At 43.4% G+C, this 26,536-nt stretch overlaps 1 protein-coding gene across 4 annotated transcripts in view; it reads right to left on the bottom strand.

The window, feature by feature from the left end:
- Hipk2 (homeodomain interacting protein kinase 2) overlaps positions 1–26,536 on the bottom strand; it is a 177,693-nt gene that overhangs the window by 110,205 nt on the left and 40,952 nt on the right. For all 4 annotated transcript variants that reach the window (XM_032906718.1, XM_032906717.1, XM_032906719.1 and 1 more), the window contains exon 2: positions 11,008–12,091. In XM_032906718.1, the coding sequence (XP_032762609.1) occupies positions 11,008–12,091 (1,084 nt within the window). The remainder of the gene's footprint in view (positions 1–11,007; positions 12,092–26,536) is intronic.

Raw genomic sequence — 26,536 nt, 5'->3', positions numbered from 1 at the left:
TAAACACATATACACAGCAATCTAGCACACATAGCCCACAGTGCTGTCTCTGTGAGGAATCTTCAGCCTCCCTCTTGGCTCTATGTCCTTTGGGTTGGTAGGACTGAATGAGAAAGACTCACCAGGTAGAAAATGCAAATGTGCCCTCCATTCTGTTACTCTCCTCTAGTCCTGCACCTAGTCACAGGACACAGGACACTAGGCGTCACTATGGGTACAGCAGCAGTAGTGTGGCAGAGAGCCAAGCTTTCAAGCTAGATGGTTGCATCCACCTTCCCCCACCAACCACGCCCTCCACCGTTACTCTCCCTGTACGCTACTCCCTTTGCATGGTTTTCTGTCCATTCTACTGGGAAAGAAGCCACTAGCCATCTCCCTGACCTGCAGGCTTGCTCCTTGAACACTTCCTGACTTACAGTGCTAGAGATGGAAGGGAAGTAATGCATGATGCCTCATGCTTGATGGGTGGGACAACTTGTAAACTGCTTACCATGTCAGATCAGACACCTCCATCCATTCTACGGCAAGAAGACTTATGGAACCTGAGACAGATAGTGGGTACTATGACCCAGCAGCTGAGTTGCACCCATGGAGTTGTCTCCTTGGTTTCTTATGACAACATCATGAATTACTCAGGTTCCTGACTTAAAAAGAAAAAAAAAAGCCTTAGAATGGTTTGGAAACTTGCCTGAAGTCACATAGCCATAAAGGAGTAGATCCAGAATCCAAACCCAGGTCTGTCTGCTACATATAGCAACGATGACAAAAGTAATGACAACAGTGCTAACAGCAGCAGATTAAAATAGCAGCTAGCATTTATGAGTACTTCCTCTGTCCCAGGCCCGCAGAGCAGCCTATGATGAGCTCTATTCTCTCCAGGAAGTCTTTGTTCACTCAGCTTTCTAGCGTGAAGACAAGATTAGAGGGTGCCTGAGTAGCATATCCATAACGCCTCAAAACCAGAAAAGAAACAAGAGGCCTTGGGGCCCAGGCACCAGCTCTGGCTCCTTTAGGGGCATTAGTCAGGCTTTGCCTGTTACCCCTGGGGTAGTCCTCTCTAGCTTTCTAAATAGGACAAGGCAGATACATGATGACTTTGGAGAATTGGCTGGTTAAACATTTGGACCATGACTTCAGATCTTAACTGCAGTCTGACCAGCACAGAAGTGTGTGTGTGTGTGTGTGTGTGTGTGTTGTGTGTGTGTGTGTGTGTGTGTGTGTGTGTGTGTGTGTGTGTGTGTGTCCCCAGGAGGAAGAAGTTGGGTCCCTGTGATCCAGGGCTCAGAGAAGCCGAATGATATGGAGTCAAGACTTGTTTAAAAGGAAGACCTTGTCTGGTACATAACAGAGAGTGGTATTATGAAGCACAGGAAGCTACTGCCATTACCCAGACCCCATTCTAGTAGCCATCCCTCTCCACAAATGACTGTCAGAGTGGTAGGTTCAACCTGCATTATACATGAACAGAGAGAGTTTGGAAATAAAGTGGCTGACTTCCATCACCCTCTGCCATTCTCTCTGCAATTCCCTCTGCCATTCTCTGACTGCCTTGTGCTCCACAGGTGGGCATGCCTCTCCTCCTGAGCACCTCTGTAGACAACCTCAGAACCCAGATCCACACTATTCCTAGGAAGACTACAGGGGTTAAAGTGAAGGCAAGATGCATTAGCTTCAGGTCCTCATCTCCCCCACAACACAGCACAGAACTCTGCTTTGAACTATTAGTCTATAATTCTTAAACCTGCCTACAGAAGTATTTTCCCTTAGATCCTTTTCCACTTACAAATGCCCCACCCCACTGTGACTAGTGGGGAAAACAGCAGCCAACAGCACAGACAGTGCTGCAGCTCAACTTTAGGCACTGTGGCTTCAGTATTCACTGTGCTTAAACTTCTGCCTTGGAGCAACCCTCGGAAGTGCTGAAGCCCATTCAGGCTTCACACACACTCAGCTCCAAAGAGTGCAGTCTAATTAAAAAGACAAAAGCAACCCTAATCTCAGGAACCCCTGCTTTTTCTAAGCTCTGCTCGAAAAGGTCTTGTTTCTGCAGCATCTCACTGGGGAATGGAGTCCTATATGCTTCTAGCATCTGTCCACAATGCTGGTCAGCATCATTCTGCTAGCCCATAGTCCTGATTCTTAGATCACCTCCCAAAGAGACCACCTGAACACAAGACTTTGCTTGTCTTAGGGATCTGCTAATGGGGAGCCCAAACAAAGACAATTGTTCCTTAATGTCACCTCTCAACTTTTATCCAGTACCAATGGCCACATACTTGGGTACCCCCCAAAACACTGATCCCCATGCAGCACAAGCTGTACTTGGCTTGTTTTGTTTCATTTACCCTCCTTTACAACTTCATGTGAGGGAACAGAGAAGAGTTGCCATGCACCCTATTTGGCAGGGTGGTGAGCTTGGAGCCAATTGAAGGGGCCAAGAGCAGCAAAGACCTGCTGCCATGGGGGTAGACTTGACATGGTAGGACCCAAACACCTGAGAGAATGGGGAAAGTGACTGGGGGGGCAGCACAGGCCACTCCTCAGTTTAATCAGGGGGACAGAGGGACTGAGAGAGGGAGAAGGGGGGAAAGTGAGAGGGAGGGAGGGACGGAGAGAGAGGGAGGGAGAGAGGGAGAGGGAGAGAGAGAGAGCTCATTCCACTTAAGGTAAGAGACAGTCCTTGCATAGATGAGGGCACTCCTACTCATGTCTTGAAAGGTCAGCACAAAACATAGTGTCTAGCACATACTTGGAATTCAAAAAAGTGCTTGCACAATGCCTGACTGGGAATTATGGCCCCCATCATAGCTGGGGCTACAGGGAGTGACCTGGAGCCATCAACAACAGATGCCATTTCTATTGAAATTATACTTAGGTCACATATCTCCTCTGCTGGGCATCTGCTTTCTTATTCCTACCCCATTCCAAGCATCCTCCTCTGATCACCCACTCCCTCAGCTTGCTAACCCTCATGACGTCTCCCATCACACCCAACAATCTTATATTTCCACACCCTCACCCCTGATTTTTAGGGGTTTAATCACAAGACATTTAACCAATGGACCCTCACAGGAGCTACCAATCACTCAGGAGAAAGATCAACAGCTGAAGGCCAGACTGGCACCAATGACCCCCTTCTCTAATCTTGACAAGGTACACTATACATACCATGTTAGATGAGATGAAGGCCCAAACCACCTGCAGCACATTCACAAAGAGAAGATGGCAGCTTTAGAAGTGACTCCGGTCTCACTGGTGGATCTTTATCTACAAGCTCTACATCTGCAGCTATAACTTGTCAACAGCTTGCTGAATGTCAACGCCCCGTTAAAATGTGTGAAGAAGAAAAGCAGCCAGACACAGGCCTGTAATTTTAGCTACTCAGGAGGCTGAAGCAGGAGGATTATAAGTTCGAGGCTAACCTAGACTGATGTGGGGGAGGGGGCAGGGACAAGAGGTAGAGAAGGGAGAGAAAAGGATAAAGAAGAGGAGGAAAGCATTTGCTGTGAATCTTGACCAATGCCTGTTTCTGTCCCACTCCCAGCACACCTGCCTATTAAGTTGGCTTGGCATGGTAGATGTCTCCAATTTCTAACAAGGACCATGAGAGATTCTGGAGTGGCAGAGTCCTTAGAGCTCGTTTTGAAAACAACTGGCCTATAACTTGAGCCCAAGAGCAGTTCTGCCCCTCCCATCTTTAGGCTTCAAGACATGCAGCTGGCAGCCAGCCCTACAAGGCAGAAGCTGAGCCAAGTAACCAGGACACTGACGCTTTCTGTATCTGGGCCCTCAGACAGCATGGACACAGGAAAGGCTGCTGTTTTCTGAGGTGGACGGTCATCCCTGTCTTGAGCACATGCATGTGTCCTTCCACATATGTGCACTCCCCTCCTTCTCTGACTATGCACATGAGCATCCCTGCATAAAGGGCTAACCCACCCTTTCTCACGAGCATACCCATGCCTCCATATCACGGAGGGCTTCACTGTGGTACTTAAGTCAGTGTTCATGAGCATGCACCAGACCTTACTCTCTTGTGTATGGCAAAGTTGCAGCAGAGAGCTGCTAAAATACATGCAGACTATCACACTGGGAGTTACCAGGTACTTATGAACATGAATTAATAATTACTGAAAGAAAAGACTAATTGCAAGATGTATACTATGTAACTGAAGGTTGCAGAGACAATGGAGATTTGAAAACAGCTAGCCAGCCCAGGTAACTTATTGATCACATTTGTATAGAAACGGAGCAGTGGCTCTGCTTGTTTTCATGTGTGTATAAGTTGGCAACTGAGACTGTCAGTAAGCTGGATAGTTTTCACATACTATCCTCCAGTGTGAGCTAGCACATACCTCTCCTCCTGTTGTCTTAGTAACAAAGGGCAGATTTAAGAGCTAATGCTTGCCATGCGTAGCTGTTTGCAGAGTTCTGTTTTTTCAAAGCGGGCCAGTCACTTTTTAAATATTATGATCTGCATAAGTTATACTATTTTTGGAACTTCTGTATGTGGCAACCAATACCCTTTATTGGATGACTTACACCTTCAGCCTACAGTCTGGCAGTGTGGAAATGTGCCCTGTTCACAGTTCATGGGAAACTAGGAAAGGTTCCCAGTGTGGGTTAACGATGCCAGAGTCACCCACAGGGGAAAGACTCCTTCCTCCACACAACTAGAATCTCACAAGTCTTGGTCACAACATAATCCAGATGGGACAGTAGGGGTGGCTCACAGCTAACAATCTACTCAATGAGTCAGGAAAACAGGTGGCGGGGCAGGACCAGGACTGAGGCTGGGGTGACCTTCCAGAGACTATTACTTTGTAGTGGTGGTGGGATTTGAAACCAAGCCCTAGCAGAGCAGAGCTTCAGAATCCAGTCTCAGAGAGAACAACGTCACCAAACAAAAATGAAAAACAAACCCCATAGTGTTCTCTGGCAAGTCAGTTCTGAAATCAATTATCAGAAAAGCTACATGCACTAACAGGTCCATAGTCAGACTACGGAGGTGCGGTCACCATATAATCTAGATCCTCTGTTTTCATTCCTGAATAAATAGTTATTTCCGATCTTTGTGTCTCCCACCAACTTTCTATTTGTCATCTTCCAACAGATATATCATCACTAACCGCTTCTTCGAGAATTCACAGAAGCTTCCAACATGTTACTCTGACTACACTGCAGCTCCTCACGCTGTACTCAAAGATCCCTACTGTCAGAGCTCACATCTCTACCACTTGCTCCAACCCAGGTCTCCATCCACCTGCACGTCTGTTTCTCCAATCTCTCTTTTATTGCAATCTCCACAGCCCCACACTTCCCACCTTTATCCCAGCTCAGACTCACTACAGGTCTCACTCTCTACTCAGCCGATCATGCAAAATTCCTTCACTGACCCTGAGCTAGCTCTGTGGCTGTTTTATTCACTTCTACCACCCACTTCAATCTGGTAGACAGTGGGTTCATAAGAAGTGTCTGTTGAATAATCACACACTTGGAATGCCAAATGTCAGAATTATATTTCTAGGAATTTCTTTTTGAATCTGAAAGAGACAATTAACTAAAAATTTGAGAATGTTCCTTTCTTCCTATACCATTTAATATGTAGATATTCAGAGCTACTCAATCATTGCCTGACATAATGAATGGAACTAAAATTAATCTCCATCTCTACCCAGTAACCATTCCAGAATCATCTGGAAGACAGCTTCTGTACCCCAAAAAATCAACTGAAAGAGTATTTTAAAAAAAATCCCGTGTGTGTGTGTGTGTGTGTGTGTGTGTGTGTGTGTGTGTGTGTGTGTGTGTGTGTGTTATGTATATGGAAATTCTTATGGGCCCTGGCATGAATGTAGAGGTCAGAGGACAGAGGTCAGTTCTCTCCTTCCACCATATGAGTCTTGGGGATCAAACTCAAATTACCAGGATTAGTAGTGTCCTTTAGCCTTGAGCCATCTTATCAGCCCTTATGTCCTAGTTTTTATGCCCCCTTTTGGGGATCTTAGCAATGGTCTAAAAGATCTCAAAAAAGTTTATACAAAATATTTTGAACAGTCCAGAGCAGAAACAAAATTGTACACACTGTCACCTCTGACTCTCTTTTGCAAAACAATGAATTTTTGTGGTTTTTTTTTTTTTTTTTGAGTTTAATGTTTGGTCTTGTTTTTTAGTTTGCTGGTCATACTGACAGCAGAAATACCCTAGTACCAGTTAACTGCTTGCTCAAAAAGCTAAAACCTTGGCATCAATGTAGAATTAAATAATGACCTGGCAGGGACTTCGTTAATGAGGTAACATAAGTAAACAGGGTCACCTTCACTGTGCTCTTTTGCCACCTTAAATGTGGCACCTTGGAGGAAGTATGCTCTCAGCTAGAACAGGGTTTGTCAAGAATCTCTAGGGTAGAGTAGGGTAAAGGGCAGAGACTGTAAATGAAAGGCCTCCTCCCCCACAGAGGGCACAAAAGCTCTAGGACAGACCTAGCACAATTCTGTTCATATAAGCTCTCCAGAGTCTTAGGTGTGAGCAAGCTTGAGAACCAGCACTGCTGATAGTACCCTCAGAGCTGACCTTCAGGACAGGTTGGAAGACACCCCTACACCCCTCCGTTAGACCATAAAGACCTGACAAAGCAACCTTGTTTCCTAAAAGCCACACATCAGGCTTCCTCACAGAATGCCAACAACAACTCTGTGGTAGGCTAGAAATACAAGACAATTAGCTGGTGAGTAGAGGCAAAGCTCCTCACTCTGAAATCTAATTTGCCTTTCATACTGATCGAGGGTCAAAAAAAGCTCAATACAACTAACAAAGCCCAAATTGCCCAGAGAAATAATCATGTCCTTCTAAAAATACCTCAAATAAGATGTTAAAAAGTAATGAACGAGATCCACTTGGGGCCAGAAGGTTTGAAACTTTGTAAGTTTTATCATTTTAATGTACACCTCTCTCACTCCTAGATCTAGGGTTTTTTTTTGTTTTTTTTTTTTGTTTTTTTGGTTTTTTTGTTTTGTTTTGTTTTCCTTCTGGAGCTGAGGATCGAACCCAGGGCCTTGTGCTTGCTAGGCAAGCGCTCTACCACTGAGCTAAATCCCCAACCCCTTCACTCCTAAATCTAAACGATGTACCTCATAACAATCCTCACTCTTTCATCTACAAATGGGAAATCTTCAATGTCAGAGAAATAAGTAAACCTAACCCATGTATTTTGATTTGTTCCAAACTTTAAATTTTAACTTTTCTTACTCTTTAAACCTAGTCAGTTACAACCTTTGAGCAATGTATACTGACTCAGTCATAAAAATCTTGTATGTAGCCAACTGTGGTATTCTTGAGAAGTCTACCCTGTGTACTGAGTGCACACCATCCTTTTCCTATGTCTCTCTAGCTAAGTGCTTAATAAACTCACTAACTTCACTTTATCCTGGCCCCGAAGCTCTTTCCTGAGGCCTTGTTGAGGATCCAGATGAGTTGGAGGACCACTGAGAAGAAAGGGAGCTCTGGGGCTCTAGGAGGCAGAGCTGATGCCAGCTCTCTGCCACCACTCATACTCCAGCCAAGCACATACTAAGCTTCGAGGAAAACAGTGTCTTCCAGCAGCCATCTTCCTCCCTACGTCCCTAAGGATGGGGACTGCAAGTTCACTTCCTATTACTTTTGTTTAACCATACCTGATGGGGGCTATGGGAGGAGCACTTAACACAGTCCTGTTTAAAGTGATAAAAGGACAGAAAGCATTCATCCATTTTTAAAGTAGAGTGTTCCTATTGGCTAATCTGCCAGTCTCAACACAGGGGACTCCTGGGGAAAGACTGATCTAGAGCAAGTAATGACCTCTGTCCAGGCAGTGTGAAAGCATCCTTGCTCTCTCAAAATGTCTCTGAAAGTATGCTTTTTTTAGGATAAGAATCTTAATGATAAATAATCAAAGAGCTTCTCTGTCCACTCTCCCCAAGTAAAGGGTATAGTTGGGAAAATCAACTTGAACAGTTTCATCTACACTGACTGTCCTTCACAGCCAGGATGAACAGGGTCAAAGCTGAATGCTGTTCTTATAAGCTTCCACTGACCTATGTGGCAGAAGACTGACCACTTCAGGGCTCAGTCGAGGCCTTGGCAGGCAGAAAATTATGACTAACTCAGAAATGAAGTTATCATTCTAGGACTCTGTGCCCTTGACTCTAGTCGAAGGCTGCTTAAGCAGGCCTTGAGGACCCAACACCATGAAGACCCTGGCAGGAAGGAAACCATTCTGCCTAGAATCTTAGGTAGTAGTCACTTAAGGCCTAAAGAAGGGGTGCCCTGACACCCAAAAAGGTGTCTCAGGTGGCAGTAGGAATGCAGGAAGTAGAGGTGACTGTGCCGGTTGAGAAGTGAGGCTGACAGGTGGGCGCTGCTAACTGTAAACCAACAGCTTTACCACCCCACGAGGTGCTCAGTGGACGACTGGGCTATAAAGCTGTGAGAAGGGACATCAACTCTAAGAGGATTCAGACCTGCCCCAGTTCCCATGGAAATGTCACTTCCATTCATGGCCTCCTGAGCTAGGGTTCCTGAAAGCACAGTACACTGGAGAGTCCTTGGCAGGAGGGGCACACAGTGGGCAGAGTGACAGGGGCACAGAGGGCAGGAATACAAAACAGGCTTCAGAATCCCAAATGTAACTTCTTGAGTCAAGTTCTGTTACAAGGATACACTGCTTATTAAATATAGTTTTAAGCCTTTTTACAAGCCTCCATGCCTAGCTTTGAGCCAAACTTCAATGAAGCTGTTCACTAAGAGCAATACAGGTTAACTAAATAATAAAAGCTCGCAGAGCCCTTTGCTTGGCACAGTTTGCCTAAATTCAGGCCAAGAACTGGCAAGAAATAGCCATTGGCATCCTGAATTTGTAAGTCTAAATATAAAGTGACAGCAAAACCTCCATTTTGCAGTTAACTAGAGAGCAAGCCCCAGCAACAGCCACCTCTGGGGCAAGCTGTCTCTCTATGATGAACCATACAGAGTTGTCTTTAAGGAAGAGCCAGGCACTCTCCAGAGAATACGGGTTGTCAGCCTCCCTCTGTACCTCAAGGAGAGGGTACAGTTCCCCACTGTCCAGCTCCGCCTTCCTGGATGGCTCCATCAATAGGCACATGTTTCCCCTCCAGGCTGAATGGAGGAAAGAGAGCCTGCAGAGGAAGATCTATCCTCATGAGTATAAAGAAGTATGTGAGAGAGAACTCCTCAAGAACAGAGGGCAGTATGTACACCTTAATGCTCAGAGGAAGGCATCATTTTCCCATATCAGATTCCAGAGCTAGGGAAGGGCTCCTTCAGCTCAGGAATCCCTCTTAAAAGGGATGGAGAAGCCCCGAGCGTCATCCTTTGAGTCAGATGGATCACCCTATGTTCTCATGGAAGTTTTGAATTTCTCTCCTTGCCAACTTCTGGCTCTTCCAACACAGTTCTTTGCCATTCCACAACCCTGAACCTTAGTTTCTATCTCTACTGCCTCCTGATGCTGTGTCTCCCACAGGCCAGCCACTGCTTGTAGCACTAGATTGTATCACAGTCTGTTACAACAGCACCCTGGAACTGGTATAAAAACTCCAGCTTCCTGCTCACAGATCAGGAAATGAGAGTATATAGAAGTTAGGCAGTCAGCACAAATCACACAATCTAGTGGTTTTAAGGATCAGTTCAGTTCTGAATTTTACTAATGCCAAAGCCTGCAGCATGCTGGAAATTCTGGGATGGCCAGGACCATGTTTATATCCTTGGAGCTAGCTAGTATTTTTGTGCAAGGCCCATATTAGAAACGAGATAAACACATGTGTGATATTTGAATGTGCAAGTTCTCTTGCTAGAGTGTAGGTGTGTTTTGACCCCATAAGGTCATTAATTCCAAGAAAGGTCCTCAGTGTGGTGATGTTGAGAGGTGGTAAGGCTTTGTGGGAATTCATTATCAGTGCTGTCCTTGAAGGAATTAAGGTTAGAAACCCCTGAGTTAGTTCTTTTCATTAAAAGTTGTCTTAAAAGCTTGAATCAGATCTTGAGCCAGTGTATGTTTTCCTATCTAGCCATGTGATCTCTTACTCCTATGTGTGCCCCCACCATTGTGGGGCCATCTACCATAAGGCTGAGGAGAGCAACATGACATTGAACAATAAACCTCTTTTCTTCACAAAATTATCATGCCTTGGTTAGTTCCTTACAATTAAAGGGGGGATAGGAATAGTTAATGTTTCCTATTATAAACTTATTCCAGGAAGGAGCAACTGGCCCCAGGGCAAAGATCTTCCCTTCCTCCAGCATCTTCCACATGATTATCATAGTAGTCTTTTAAGAAAAATGCTACCAACCTATTACACCCTCCCATCAACCCCCGCTTGTTCAAAGTTTCCAGGACTTCTTCCAGGTACTATTCATAAATCTTCTGATCTGGCCAGGTAGGTCATCCTGATCTCCTAAATGAGTCCTGCACCTTGCTACCCTGTACCTGCTATTGGCACACCTCTTCTTGTTCTAGCTGTCTGGATCCTCTCCATCCAGAAGGACCTGGCTTCTCCGCTCTGCTCTTTACCCAGCTCCCCAAAGTCCTTTCCAGCTCTCAGCGTCCAGACCAAGAACGTTACCAGATGCCTTCTTCGACAGCTTCTCACCAGCACACCAGTCTCATGCCTTCTCATTTTTCATCACATCACGGTCTCTGAATGTATGTATGTATGTATGATACACATGCGGGTATAGAGGCCGTAAGAGGGAGATGGATCCCCTGGAACTAGATTTACTCACATCTGTGAGCTGCCATGTGGGTGCTGGGAAGCAAACTGAAGTCCTCTGTGAGAGCAGCCAGTGCTCTTAACCATAACATGGTTAAGAGACATTGGGCCATGTCTCATATCAAGGTCTCTGTCTGGTAACAACCACAATCATTATCCCCACCATGGTGATTCTCTCTGCACATTCCCCGTGGATGCCACTGGACCTCCTGCATCCTGACTATCTCCATGGAAAAAGTCTTACCTGTAGTATCTGGATTGCAAGTACGTAGAACAGACAGCTTTGGACACATGACTAGCTGAACCAAAGTCAATGACCTTCACTCGGTATGGTTGTCTGGATGGATCCACCAGCATGATGTTTTCTGGTTTGAGGTCAGCATGGATAAGACCCAGGCTTTTGAGTTTCATCAGGGCTGTGGCTACCTGCTGGAGGACTGGGCGAATATACTTGAGGGGCAAGGGACTAAACTTGTTCTGTTTCAGAAAGTCATAGAGGTTCTGCTCCAACATCTCAAAGACTAAGCATGTGTGATTCTTGTGCTGGAAGCACTCATAGGCCCGCACAAAATTGTAGTCATCAGCGCTCTCCGTGCTCAGCCGGGCCAGGATGCTCACTTCAATCTGGCCTTGCCGGGCATAGGATGGGTGGTTCTTTAGGATCTTAATGGCCACAATTTCATTGGTGCCCCGTTTCCAGCACTTGACCACTTGCCCAAATGTCCCTCGCCCCAAGAACTCTAAAACCTCATAGGTGTTGGTCATAGAGCACAGCACTTCATGCTGCACCAGCTGATAGTCACCTTCACTGTTGGAGCCACTGTTTTTGGAGGTGGCAGTGGATGTGGTGGCAGTGGCGACAGTGGCCCCGCTGGCATTATTCTGAATCATGGGTGGATGCTCCTCAATGATCTGCACGCTGCTTGTGTTCTCAATCTCCTCACTCTTGCGCTTGAGTCCACATTTTTGGTAGGTGTCAAGGAGGCTCACAGTGCTTCGACGCATTAGGTTATGTGGTCCACCGAGGACTTGCCCGGTGACAGAAGTGCTACTTGCTGATGTTACAACTATGTGTCCAGTACTTCCTGGGAAGATGATGGTCTGCTCGTAAGGTAGGCTTGGGTTTGGGATTGGCAAGGAGGTGCTGACGGTTGTGGAGGCTGGCTGAGAAGGTGGTATGTTCTTGCTCTGGCTGTACACTTTGCTGTGGGAGCCGTACCCAGTCATGTCCCAGTTGGAACTTGGCTCTACTTTTAGTTTCTTCACACTACAGAAGGCACTTGATTGAAGGGTGTGAGGGGAGAAAACTTGCACATGTGAGGCCATACCTATAAGGAAAGAAAAGGAAAAATAAATTCTTGAGTTACTCCTCCAATAATAAACTCAATTAATTCATTAAGACTCAGATTGTTCTTCCACTTTGAAAGAAGCTTGAGAATGGGGGAGGTAAACCAGTGAGTTAAGCATTTCTGTGAAAGTGTAAACACTTGAGTTCAGATCCTAGAACCCATGTAAGCTGGTCACAGTCACATGCAACTGTAATCTCAAAGCTCCCATAGCAAGATAGATGACAGAGACAGGAAAATTTCCAGGAGGTCATGGGCTAGCTACCCTGGCATATGCAGCAATGGACAGCAAGAGACCATCTCTCAAACAAGGCAGAAGGTGAGGACTAACACCTAGAGTTGTCCTCTGGCCTCCACACATTTCTTGCTCACTTATACATGCATAATGATTTAAAAATGCAGCAGCTTGAAAAAGCAAATCAATTCCACCCAGAAGCACATTCAAGTCTCCTTGTTTGTGAGACCTATGGTCCCCTTGTTCTGCCATTAGATCTACCAGCTTTAGGAGGATAGAAGACTCCCAAAACAGAGTCAAGAATAGTCACAGATCATTCACTTATTTCTTGTAAACCAATTCTCCACTCCTATCAGGTTGTATCATGCTAACTCTGAAGACTATATCAAGTAACCAGGTAAGTGTTGCATACTTAGTACCTCCATGTAGTCAGCTTAGCTTGTGAACAGATGGTAATAACCAGGTTCACTGCTCTTAAGAAATATGTCCTTGCACAAACATCATCACAGGGGCCTCTCAAGATCTTCTGTGTTCTGAATGAGACATACTACATACCATCTGGTATCCTGGTTATCTTGAATTCTATAAGGCTGAATTGATGGATGATTTGGTGTTTGGTTGGCTTAAAACATGTGTCCCCTTTAAGATAGGGCCCACTAGCGACATTTGTGGGCTCCTTGCTCACTTGTTTTGTCAATCCAGACAGTAATAAATTTCTCTCAAAGTCCTGAGATTTCAGGTGCTGGGGAGATGGCTTAGTTGAATAAATTGCTCACCATGCAAGCTAAGAGACTGAACATGATTTTCAGCATCCACATAGGCAGATGGGGGAGGGGAGAACTGGACACAGCTTTGTGCACCCAGCACTGGGGAGGCAGAGATGGGTGGATTCTTGGGGTTTATTGGTCAGCCAGTCTAGCCTAATTGGTGAGCTCTAGATTCACTGAGAGACCTCATCTCAAAAACAAATCAGATAGAAAGTGATTAAAGGAGACCCAGATGTCAACCTAAAGTCTGTAAACACACAGGCATAGTGGAAGCTGAGAGAAAAAGAACTATGATTTCATACTTGCAACTCTTAGAACTATTTAATACCTTTCTAATAATCTTAGAACTATTTAAGACCTTTCTGGAGTAGATATATATTCTCTCTCTCTCTCTCTCTCTCTCTCTCTCTCTCTCTCTCTCTCTCTCTCTGTGTGTGTGTGTGTGTGTGTGTGTGTGTTTTCATATACATACATGTCTGAGTATGCATGCACTAGGTGTACAGAGGCCAGAGGTTGATAACAGGTTTGTTCCTCCATCACCATAGTTTCAGAGATAAGGTCTCTCTGCTGAACCTGTGGCTCACCAATTCAGCAAGGCTGACTGGCCAGCAAGCCCCCGAGATCTTCCTGTTTCCACTTCCCCAGTGTTTGGGTTACAGACACCTGGCTTTGTAGTGAATGCTAAGGATGGAGCTCGGGTCCTCATGCTTATGTCATACTGAATGCGCCACCTCCCTGGCTCCATGGCCATTTCTTACAATAGCACTTAAGAAGGTGAAGAGACTGCCAAACTTTACTGATGCTTAAGCATCTAAAAGCTGCTCTCTGACTCCTAGCATTGTCTAGAGTGGTTACTTAACACCTCTCTCGAAACAGCGTCATTTGTCCCCCAATCCTCCCTCTCTTCAGTGGACCCCCACCTATCTTGCCCAGAAACCTGAGGTCAGTCTCCCATTCCACTAGTTTCCTAATCCATAGTCTCCCATTATTCTCTAGAATCCTGTTTCTGCCACCCCCTCCCCTTTAAGCTATTTATTATCTCTGTTAATAGTGGGCCAAAGTCTTTAGCTGGTACTGGACCAGCTAAAGGTTGTCCAAAGGCATCACAGACCTAACCTCTCCCTCCTGCCTTCAAGTGTGTGTGCATACACAAGCTTCCAACTTACAAGACAGGAAGAGTAACAGTCATAGCCCCCTCCTCACTCCTTCCTTCTTACCTGTAAATTGATGCTTCATGGACTCCTTTCTTCAATGCTCACTCTTAATCCTTCTTCTCCAACATATTAAATATCACAGACCTGTGTTCTCAAGGTAAATAGCTTCCTAATTGCCTAATCCAATGGCTCTTTCAGCCCCTATTCTCCTTAACCTCTCTGCAGCATCTGATACTGCTGACCATCACTTCCTTCCTGATGTTCTTATCTGCTCTAATGTGAATCTGTAACTGCCTTCCTCCTCCCAGTGGCTTATTGCACAGGGGTGAAGGCAGCTCCTCTTCTTCTCCCCTAAGATGCTAGTGCTCCCAGTGCTCCGTTTCCTCTGGAAGGCACCACTCACTCATTCAGCTTAGGCAGTCATCTCTACGCAGGCAACCCCCATCCGCTTACCATGGGCCAAGTTCCCACTTGAACGTTCCAGTAATGTTATTTCTGTCTCCTGCTACATCAAAAATGATCTTCAAAAGCTGAACTCCTTGTCATTCAGAAAACACAGCCATCTAATGCTCTATTCTAGCATTTCCACTCTGTTGATAAATATTTATCTAGTTGCTTGGTTTCCAAAACTGTGGACTTACCTTGATACGTCTTCATTACCTCAACAGACAAAAGATACTTAGTCTTGGTTGGTTTCTCCTTCCTTTAAAATGCCTTTTTTAAAAAATTAAAAGTATTTAAATAACCATATAAGGTAAAATGTCTCATTTCCAACTCTTTAATTTGTTCTTTATGAAACTCCCATAGCTGAGATTCTTATTACTTTTCAAAAGTAACCCTAAAGTAAATATAGGAACCTGGTCACTGGAATGATCGTTAACGTGCCTGTATCTAGCCAGCAAATTTGTCTTACTATACAAACCTCCAAGCCTTGTCTCTGTTCAAAAGCTTCTGGTGACTCCTTAGTGCCCAGAAGATAAAGTTGAAGAGTCAACATACATCTTGATTCCCATTCATTTAGCTTCATCTTCAACCACTGATTTTCCAGAAGTCTCAACTCTAGACTGGTTCCACCCCTGTTCCTAGAATAGAATGTCTCCTGCACTTGCTTCATCCACTCCCCAGTACTTCTTGCCTTCTGCCATGAAGTACTGCTTCTCTCAACTAATCTAAAGGCCATGCAGTTTAGAGTCCCAAGCTTGAGCTCTTGAGACAAGGTCTCATGTATTTCAGGCTGGCCTCAAACCCACTATGTAGCCAAGGATGACTCTGAATTTCTGATCCTCCTACCTCTTATCTTTCCAGTATTAGGAACACAGCTGTGTGCCTGCACACTTGGCAAGTTGTTTCTCTTTTATACTATTCGCATGTTTAAGTCATGTTTCCACAACTAGACCATACTCTGGCAGCAAGGACTACAATTATACCTCACTCCTCTGTGTATTTGCCTCGTACGTCTTCATATCTTCCCATGGCAGGCCAAGCTAACAGTGTATGGTGACCACTGCTAACAGAAGCAAACCTTAACTGCTTCGTCACCAGTCACTCGCATCTAAAGGAGCAGACCTAGCTGGAAATTAGAGACAAATCTCTAATTTAACCCAAACAATGACTTTTTAAAAATCGAGGGAGAAGGGGTTGGGGATTTAGCTCAGTGGTAGAGCGCTTGCCTAGGAAGCACAAGGCCCTGGGTTGGTTCCCAGCTCAAAAAAAAAAAGAACCAAAAAAAAAAAAAAAAAAATCGAGGGAGAAGACCAGATATGGTGGTACATGATTGGAAGGCTAAGACAGATTTAAGAACTGGAGACTATTCTAGACCACATAGTAAGACCTTGACTCAAAACAAACATGCTATCCTAAGCACTACTCTGAATCTGCCTTTACTGTGACCCCATAGGTCAAAAAAGACTTCCCTTCTGGTTTAAAAACTGATTCCAACCTTGACCTGGGTACTATGACTAACATGCCTATGTATGTCTGACATGATTATTTTGGTTTGTTATAACCATACTTTTCACATACTTTTATGTCAGTATCTTACTAATACCACAGCACAGAAATATTCTCTATTTATTAATATCACTTAAATATTCATATAGTTATACATGCTATAAGCCAGACAAGTCCAACTTGTAGCCGGCCAGCCTCATGTTTCTAGTACACTAATGAATGGGTCCAACATATTTGCAAATGGCATTTTGTACCCTGGAAGAAATACAGAAAAGAGCAGTCCTCAGCTTTAAGCTACCTATCCCCAGAAGAGACGAAGCAAAACCCATCTGCTTCAGCTTCTGTCCCTTGACTATCTCTTGCTCCTCACTCAAGTTACTAAAGGAGAAGGGAGAGTAGGAGGAGAAAGAAGAAATAAGCTGATCCCGCACAAAGCTTCGGAGGCACTGGTCCCTGTCCTCACTGTTTCAGAAGTTCTTGGTAGAAAGGCCACATTGCACAGTGGAATTTTACAAAGGGGAAGAGGGTAGCTTATGACTTAATTGTTATTGGGATGACAGCCAGGGGTCACAAAACTGTGGAAATAATCACTGGTTGCCTTGGGTGACAGATGCCCAGGATCAGCAAAAAGACCTGTATGGCTGGAACTCTCTATACCCATCACTGGCCAGCAAATGCCTCAGATTCTGGCTGGGGCTGCTGTGGTCACTGCTGAGGTCCACAGCCACTATTCCAAGAACTAGACCTAATGTTTCCAACAACCTTTTTACCTTTGTTCTATGGCACAGTCCATTTTCCCTTGGGAAGGAAAATGTTCAAACAAAATATAGCTAAAGAAAGTCATTAATAATTTTTAAGCCCTAAAATCTTTATAAGAAATAAAATACTGGTAGTTTTGTAGCTTCATTTTAAAATAGTCTCACATTCATAATCAAACTTATGCCTAAACATTACTCTTTGGAAGTATTTTCTGGACAAACCTTCCTGATTAGTTTAGCTCCCTCTGAGTTAAGTCCACAACCTTTGCCACTCCATATGTTCAGATTCCTAAGGCAAGGGGCAGGGAAGGGAACAGGGAGACCTGCATGTTTTCCACTCTAAGGAAAAGCTAAATGTTTCCTCTCATTTCTTTATGGTCTGACCCCTGTACTCTTCAAGGTCTACTGACCTCCTGTACACACAAAATAACAATAGTAACAACTTCCCCCCAGGAAATGGCAGGAGCTGACTGAACATCTTTAGTTTGATCCTATACAAAATTTCAATCTCTGTGTCTTCTCTTGGGCTCTTAGAAGAAAACTTGGCTTTGACCCTCTTTTAGCAGAGGATAGGTTTTAACTCCCTGGAGGGCAGTATGGAGGTCCCAGGGAATAACACAATAAATTACACCTGCTCCTTAGAGGCATAGCTCATCCAGACCTTTCTATAAAAGCCTTGGTGGCCTCTCAAGATAAAGCCCTACATAATGGTTGTGTATCCATTGATTGCTGAGGTACAGGGTGAAGTATCTACAAAGGAGTATTCTTACTACCATGCCACTGGCTCGTGAGCAAGCCAAAGGCATGAGCACTGAACACATCTTTCCATGTTTCTGGGCTTATGGACAAATGACCAATAAAAGAGATTTACTTACAAATTCACTAGTAATTTAGCTAACTTACATCTCAGCTGTATGTAATAGATTCCTCACCTCATGACAAATAAAACATAGTGCCTATAAACCTGATTAAAAACAGTCACACAGAATCACAGTTTACAATTTAAGTCATTCCTTATCACTACAAAAAAGACAGACTGTCTCATGTACCAAAAAAAGGTCCCAAAGGTTTTAAGTGCCTTTTGATAACTTGCATGTTTAAACAATGAAGATTAACTGCTCATTAGGCCCCCCCGAAAATGCTCATTTCACATTAAAACGTATGTACAATAAGCCTGTGTTTCAAAAATAAAATAACCATTTCAAAGCATTTGCTTTATAGTCTTTATATGGATGCCATGTACACCCACAAAATTCCATCACACTTGATTCCAGCCCCTGTAGAAAATCATGGACCATTCTCAGATTGTAAATTACCAAGCACCCTGTATACACATGTGTCTCTGGGAGGGGTGTCCTTGGGAGAGTGAGTGAGCACCTTTGCCTGAGATAGCCTGATTATAGTGGTCTGGTCATCCCATTAACACATGCTCCCCACACTCTCCTACTCACACAGGGATGAGATGGAGGCCGTGACGTCAGACCATGGTGTGGGCTCCTGGAATAGGAGCAAAATCAGATCCTTATCTGAAGCTCAACCCTGGGTAACTCTATGTGGTTATTGTCTTTCTTAGTTTTCAAGGTTCGATGAGAAACTCTTCCAGAGTTATAGACAATTTTTTCTGCCTCTTTGAGTCAGGGTCTTGCTACCTTCAAGTAGGACCATCCGGCCTTCAACTCAGTGTTGGGATTATAAGTGTTGGTTGTCATACTCACCTACAAAGCTAAAAGTCTTCATGATCTTGAGTTTTTAACCTACTATTTTTTAAACATGACATTTGTTAAAAGATTGGGTTATTTAGTGTATTTTTCCTAACATATTTGCTTAGTTTTCATAACTTTTTATTTCACAATTGGATGAACTAAAAAGTTGCTTCACATGTGAGTACATTTCCTTTCCATTTCACCACCCCAAATTATCTACTGGAAGATCAGACTCTGGTGAAACTACAGGGATAAGTGAGAGTTACATATGATTAATTTTTTTCATTGAACTCGATTTCATTGAATTCAGTAAAGCTCAAGAGAAGGAATTATAAGTAAAAATAGGCATCATATTTATCAGTAGTTAAAGTTTAATTTAAGCTTGGCAGATATGAAATATATTGCCGCTCAAAATCTGGTTATATAGTTAAAGAGAGTAGAGTCCAGATCTGCATAGAGGTACCAATCTCCTCATTTCCTAAAACCTTCTAGGCATATACTGCCTGAATGACAGGTATCTGATGGAAGTTACAATGTTATTTTGTTTCCCTATAATACATAACTCAAAGAATTCATTCCCATACTTAACAATATACCCTGTCTTCTATATCATATTTTTCACATAAGATATAAAACAAGTTAAAATAAATCAATGTTAAAAATATGTCTACGGCTGAGTATGGTGGGGTATGCCTTTAATCTTGGCACTTGGGAGGCAAAGGTAGATGAATTTCTGAGTTTGAGGCTAGACTGGTCTATAAAGATAGCCAGAGTTACACAGAGAACCCTGTCTCAAAATCTCCCACTCCTCCCCACAAAGGAAATATGTATCTAAATGGAAATTTTTAAAACACCTAGAGAAGGATAAATTTATATAGCCCTTGATAAACTTGTGATTATTTAATGCCTCAGAGGATTGAAGAGTATTAGAAAAATTCTTCATTGATATACTACAGACTATTCATAACTGTAATAATTATTCTGTGTGTCAAATGTCTGTTTTAAAAGAGTGTGAGGCAATTTCAGGTTACCTGTTTCTAAGTGACAGATTTTCAAAACAGTGTGTACTAAATATCTTTTGGGACTTTTATATCATTTTCAATCAGAGAGTGTTTATGCACTAGTTGTAAATGTTAAATACATGATATAACTCCACCAGAGCAGTATAAAGTTAGCTACAAGCTCTTCAGAATCCCGGCTAGTAATGACAGCAGCAACATGACTGTAGCAGCACTGAGCACTGGGAAAATAAACTAAACTAAACCAGTCATCAGACTGTGTCACTGGTCCTCTATATAAAATAAACTAAACCAGTCATCAGACCGTATCACTGGTTCTCTATATAAACTAAACTAAACCAGTCATCAGACTGTATCACTGGTTCTCTATATAAACCAGTCATCAGACAGTATCACTGGTTCTCTATATAAACCAGTCATCAGACTGTATCACTGGTTCTCTATATAAACCAGTCATCAGACTGTGTCACTGGTCCTCTATATAAAATAAACTAAACCAGTCATCAGACCGTATCACTGGTTCTCTATATAAACTAAACTAAACCAGTCATCAGACTGTATCACTGGTTCTCTATATAAACTAAACTAAACCAGTCATCAGACTGTATCACTGGTTCTCTATATAAACCAGTCATCAGACTATATCACTGGTTCTCTATATAAACCAGTCATCAGACTGTATCACTGGTTCTCTATATAAACCAGTCATCAGACTGTGTCACTGGTCCTCTATATAAAATAAACTAAACCAGTCATCAGACTGTATCACTGGTTCTCTATATAAACCAGTCATCAGACTGTATCACTGGTTCTTTATATAGAGAAAATAAACTAAACCAGTCATCAGACTGTATCACTGGTTCTCTATATAACACACTGGCATGGGGTAGAAAGAAAATACAAAAAACACATATGGCATCACCATTAGTTGGGTGTGGTAGCACATGCCTTTAATCTAAGCACCCAGGAGGTAAAGGAAGGCATATCTCTATGAATTAGAGACCAGTACAAAGTAGGATCCCATGTCCAAAAAAAAGACCTCACCAGTGTACCATCGAGTCCTATGCCAGTTTAAAGAACAACTACCAAGGTAAGCAGCACAGGTCAGTGTAGTAGGGCCACTCAGTGTATTACAGTCAGGCAAGATTTGACAAGATGTGAGCTGTGATTAAAAGATGGATGACCTTTCAAAAGGTGAGGCTGGAGTTCCAGATCCTACTAAGAGGATATAATTCATCAGTCTTACAGTGGGGAGCAACCTGCACTGTGTCTCTGTCCTCAGAAGCTTCTGCTCTGCTTGGAAACAGCTGAGGCACATTTGCATCTCAGTAATATATTAACAAATGCCAAGGCAATAATCAACCTGCAGCGGACTCTGCATACCAACTGCCTCCTTACCATTCTGGGGCACTAATAGTCTAGAAATACTTCTAAATACCAAGGCTGCCGGGAAGAACCAGCTTGCCCCAACCCATCCTCTGGCTGTCACTGTACCACACATGTAACAATCAAGTTTCTGAGACTTTCAGGACACACCTGTTCTTTCCTGCACTCCAGGTGCTTACTCCTCAGAACTGTCTGGTAAGGTGCATTTCTCCTAGTGAACAAATGGGTAAATGTGCTTAGGGAAATGGCATAAGTTGCCCAAAGTCACTTTGCTACTAGTAGGGTTGAATTTGGAATTAAGGTCTGCCTAGACCAAATTCATGTCATTACTCAAGCTTCCGCTTCACTTGTTTGCTTCTTGAATTAAAAGAATCGGACATGAGGCCAGGCAGAGTAAAGCCAGACAGATGAAAGCCAAAAAGAAGAGAAAACAGATCTAAACTACAAGGCAGAGCTGACTACATCAACCATAATGGATACCCATAACAACGACCATGGTGTTTATCATTTGTGTCTCCTCTGGTCAGGATGACATTTGAGAAATGCTTTAAAATTATTTTAAAAAATAAATGTCTCTTTTAAGAGGCAATTATCTCTCTCTCTCTCTCTTTTTTTTTTTTTTTTTGTGCAGTGAAACAGTGGCCAGATCACTGGTCTTGGGTAAGAAGACTTAGAGTAAGTAACCTGGAGAGGTTGCATGGCAAACAGGAAGGTTGTCACAATAGCCCAGAGGTGAGGGAGGAGGATCTGAACCAAGGAACTGTCTGAGAAAACAGAAAGAAAGGGGGAAATATATAGGACTTCACAGAGAAAAAAAAAAAAAAACAGTAAAATACTGACCAGTTTCAGAGAATAGAGGATAGAAAGGAATCAAGTGTGTTTGAGGGATGAAAAGTGGGTCCACGGGTGGTTAACAGGGGAGATGAAATGTGCTAACACACTTTTATCTTGAAGAGAAGAGGATAGAACAAGTTTCCAACAAGTTAAATAACAAGCACTAAATAGTTATGCTCAAGTACCCAGGCATTAACTTCTATTAAAACATGGAAACAAGAAATTGCTTGATTTAACTGAAGTTAGCGTCAGGAGGTGCTGGTGTTTGACAGGCAGCATCTGGCACCTCTGTGCAAAGTTGCTGTGGGGGCGGGGTGAGGTGGGGGTGGTATAAGGTATCTTCATCGACTGCTCTCCATTTTATCTATTTTTGGAAACAAAACCCAGAACACACCCAATTCAACTAAACCGGCTGGCCAAGAAGCTTTAGCCACTTTCCCAGTGCTAGGACTGCATGTATGTGCTCAGCTTTATGTGGGTACTAGAGAGCTCAGGTCCTCATGCTATACAGCAGGCGCTTTACCAACTGAGTCATCTCCAGTCCCAGGTTGACTCTTGAATGAAGATAAACCATTTTGAAAAGAGAATGGAAATCAATAGGATGGCTAAGCCTGCACAGGATTAACCAAAAGGAGAAGTTGGCAAGGTCACCCTAAACTTATTCATGGATAAACCAAAGACAATGGAATAGGTCAAAATACTGAAAGACAGAATGTGAAGAGATATCTAGAGAACAGACACTGCAAAGAAAGGCTCCTGTGCTGAGACTCTGTGTCACTGCTGACTGTGAGAACCAGAAAAGGCTCCTGCTAGGTGTCAGCGACAGCAACAGGCTATGCTATACATCAAGGAGAAAGTAGGGTAGAAGAATGGACAAGACGTTATGAATGTAGATGTTGAAATCTTGATGAAAATGGAATTCACAGAGTAACGGTGTTTCCCAGGAAAAGCAATGCTGAAAGCATAACAGACGCCTTGGAGGGTACAGACAGTATGTCAAATAGCATGCGGAGGACTCATGAGTCATGGGGAAGGCCAAGAATGAAGTGAAAAAACACAGGACGGAAACAGGAGGAGTGGCTGGGCCTCGCAGGGAATGTGCCAACAGCCCTCCTCTCTCTCAGAGGTCAGAGGAGAAAGGAGGAGTTCCCTCCAGGGAAGAGAAGCACACACCACATGTGCCCCTTGCTTTTCCAAGAAATGTAATTCTCTTAAGAACTTTCAAAGCCTTTTGTATTATCTGCCATAGGCTATGATTCTTTAAATTTTATCATAAGTTCAGAATGGTATTTAATTCAGAAAATATCTTCTCCCCGCTATTTGAAAATTCCTCAGACATTTACCAACTTACTCATTCACTATTTGTCAAAACCCAGCCCTTCTTGTTCAGACTCTTCCTTTCTCTTTCTAAAAGTTGTTAACCTTACCCACAACTCTAAGCCTCTAGTGACTTTTTGTGACTCCCCTATTACCCTGAATAAAACCAATGTCGTGCCAAGCCGGCACTTCCATTCAGTGGATGAGTACCTGCAGTCTAAAATGATTATGTCTAAACGTTGGTGTTCACAAGCAGTCTGAGTCTCTCAACTTGGCAAGGCCTGGGAAGGTAGCAGAGAGAGCATGGGTCTCCTACCTAACTGGGTGCCATGCCCAACACTGACAATAGTAATGATACATTCCCAGCAGTACACCCAATCTGCATGACTACTGATAAGATACACGTTTCCCAGTCTCTAAATATGCACCAACAAGAAAAGGAAAACAAGTTTGTGCAGAAACAACTCCAAAACCCCTTTTAAAACTAGAGTTGCAATGGAGACTTATTTGAAAACAAACAAAATGAAAGAATAATGACAACACTCAACAAATCCCTTTCCTAGGTCTTCTAGAAGTACAGGCATGGATCACCAAGCCTGGCCAGCTAACAGATGCCGGTGGCTGCTAACACAGGCATATCCGTCTGGTACATACAGCTCCTTAACAAAGCACTGCAGCTGGTTGCTGTGATGACAAAATAGCAGCTCACAGTTCTACAGGCCAGAAGCCACATCAAGGCATGGACAGAATTGGTCCTTCCTAGAGAAGGATGGGAATGAGGTATTCCAAGCCTCCCCAATTGGCTTTTACCTAGCTATCTTTTCCTTGTGTCTCCTGTCCTCCCTGTATGTACATATATTCAGAGTTCCCCTTTGATAAGGACATTTGTCATACTGGATTATGGTCCACCCTAAGAAAGCTACTTCTGAACACCCAAGGGCTGGTGTTTGACAGAAAGGACACCAGTCAGTCAGTAATCTCTGCAAAGCTCTCTCTAAAGAAGGTCATCTTCTGAGGTTCTAAGGGTCAGGAAATCTACATATGAACTTAGGAACACAAAATCCATACAGTAACTGTAAGTTTAAGAAGGCCAAAAGCACTTTACTAAAATGTTGTCAGTGTGACATTTAAAATAAAATAAAATAAAATAAAATAAAAATACACCCTTTGCTTTTTATCCTTTGAGGTAAGATGTTACATTTTGTGCTTTCCCTGAATCCTGCCTTAAATAACCTGCAAATATATTTCAGTCACACATATGGAAACAAGTAAGAGCAAAGTGGTTACACCAAACTGGGTTCTGCAGAGTTTGTCACTGCATGTCTAGAGGTGGCCACACAGAACTGAGACAGCTCTGTATGTGCATGTGAAGAAACCACTGCCCCCATCACTTGGGTATCAAGGCAACAGTAAATAGTAGGTTAAAGACATCAAGAGGTTTGGTTTCTAAATATGAACATGTGGAACAAGTCTGAGGCCTCCATGAAGAACCTTTAATGGACAGCCATGACAATGTTACAGCTGTTTGTGGAGTAGACTGAGGCTAGGAGGACCCCTCTTCATGCCCACTTTGGTGCTAATGATAATAAGCCTCTGAATTCTCACCTAAATTGTTCTTTTTGTCCAAAGCCTAGTAGGTTTTTCCCCCTAGCCTTTCTTTGTTTCTAAGCAAGGCTTTCAAAAAGATAAACTATCAATTAGACAAAAAGCAGCAAACATCCACAAACTGTAAAAACAAAACTAGCTTCAGTTGAAATCCATGTCCATGTAAGTACCACCTCCCAAACTCCAGAAGGCTTTTGCCCAAGAATGTTCTAAATCAGAACGACCACACTTGCAGTGGGCTAACTTCATATCTTCTCATAAGTTTCCTCCCTGATCCCTTCAGCCCTTCCCTGACATTGGCAGGTGCATTGTCCTCTGTGTGCCAGCAGCTCTCAGTCCTAGTGACCACCTCAGCAAACCAGACTTACAGCAGTCACTGAGGAGGCCGAGTAGTTGGCTGGTAAAGTCAGTCAGCCTCATATGAATTATGCTATCCCTTAGAAATGGCTTATAAATAATAAACTGAGACTCATAAGCTGGTGTGAAGAAAACTGGATATTCCCAAATGTTTGCTTATTCCTTGCTCAGTTCCCCCCAAAGCTTAGCCAGGAAATCTGATACACTCAGAAACAGAGCTGGAAACGTGGTCTACACATTCCCATATTGGTGTCTTCACTATGGTAGATTTTTTTTCTATTATCTGTTCATCAAAAGGGTGTGTTAAACTCCCTGCCCCCAACAGCTGTCTATGAATGTGGCCTTATTTGGAAACAGGGTCTTTACAGGTGTAATCAAATTAAGATGAGGTCATTAGGGTGAGTCCTAGTCCAACCTGACTGGTGCCTTTATAAGAGAAGAAAAGTCCACATAATGACACAGGCAGAAACTGAATGTAGTTGCAATGTAAGATACACCAAAGACTGTAGGGGCCAACAAGACCCTAGAAAGAGAAGAAAAGGGTTCTACATAGTGACACCTTTATTTCCCATCTGCGGCTCCAGAACTGCAGAAGCTTACATTTCTGTGGTTCTCAGCCACCTGGTTCATGTTACTTTGTTACAGTAGCTCTAGGAAACAAATATACTGCTCTGTAATACAATTCAGGATGTATTTCACTGAGAAAAACACTCTGCACTCAAAACTATAACAAAGTATTTTTAGCTGTCACTTAGGCCAAATGGCAAGTTGTCCTCATGGTCTTACAGCCTGTATTTGTCACCTCTAGGCAGAAAAGCTGCAGAGGCATCCACAGAGCTTTCCTCCAACACTGTTGCTCCCATTCCAGCCAGGACGCTGAACAACTACTTCTTGATGCAAATACATTCATGCATCATGACTGAGGTTTGACTTCAAAACAATATGAAGACACATGAAATTTCACTTTGTCATAACAGGGGATACTCAGAGCACAGACAAGAACAATAACACTTCACCTTTCCTAATCTTGGGTTCTTGCTGTGGTAGAAAAGGGGACCAGAACACAAGATCTGCTGTCACTGCCATACCCACTTACTACCTCTTGTCCTCACCTTTGTATGTTCCTCTGAATACTTTCTCAGATGCTGCCAGCCAGCTGCTCAGAGAATTTGTGAAGGGTGTTGCCTAGGCACAGTGAGGCTGATGATGGGAAATGGATAGGCCTCTCCTCCCCTGAGAAGTCTCTCAAGGTAGGGTTCATTTTACCTTCTGTCTGAGGGTATAACAATTGCTACTCTTGCTGCTCTATGTGGCAACCCTTTGCTACAGCAGCTCTACCTTC

This window comes from Rattus rattus, chromosome 6 (genome assembly GCF_011064425.1).
Source record: "Rattus rattus isolate New Zealand chromosome 6, Rrattus_CSIRO_v1, whole genome shotgun sequence".
NCBI lineage: Eukaryota > Metazoa > Chordata > Mammalia > Rodentia > Muridae > Rattus > Rattus rattus.
Note: the sequence above shows the minus strand (reverse complement) of the source record. Positions and strands in the feature narration are given on the sequence as shown.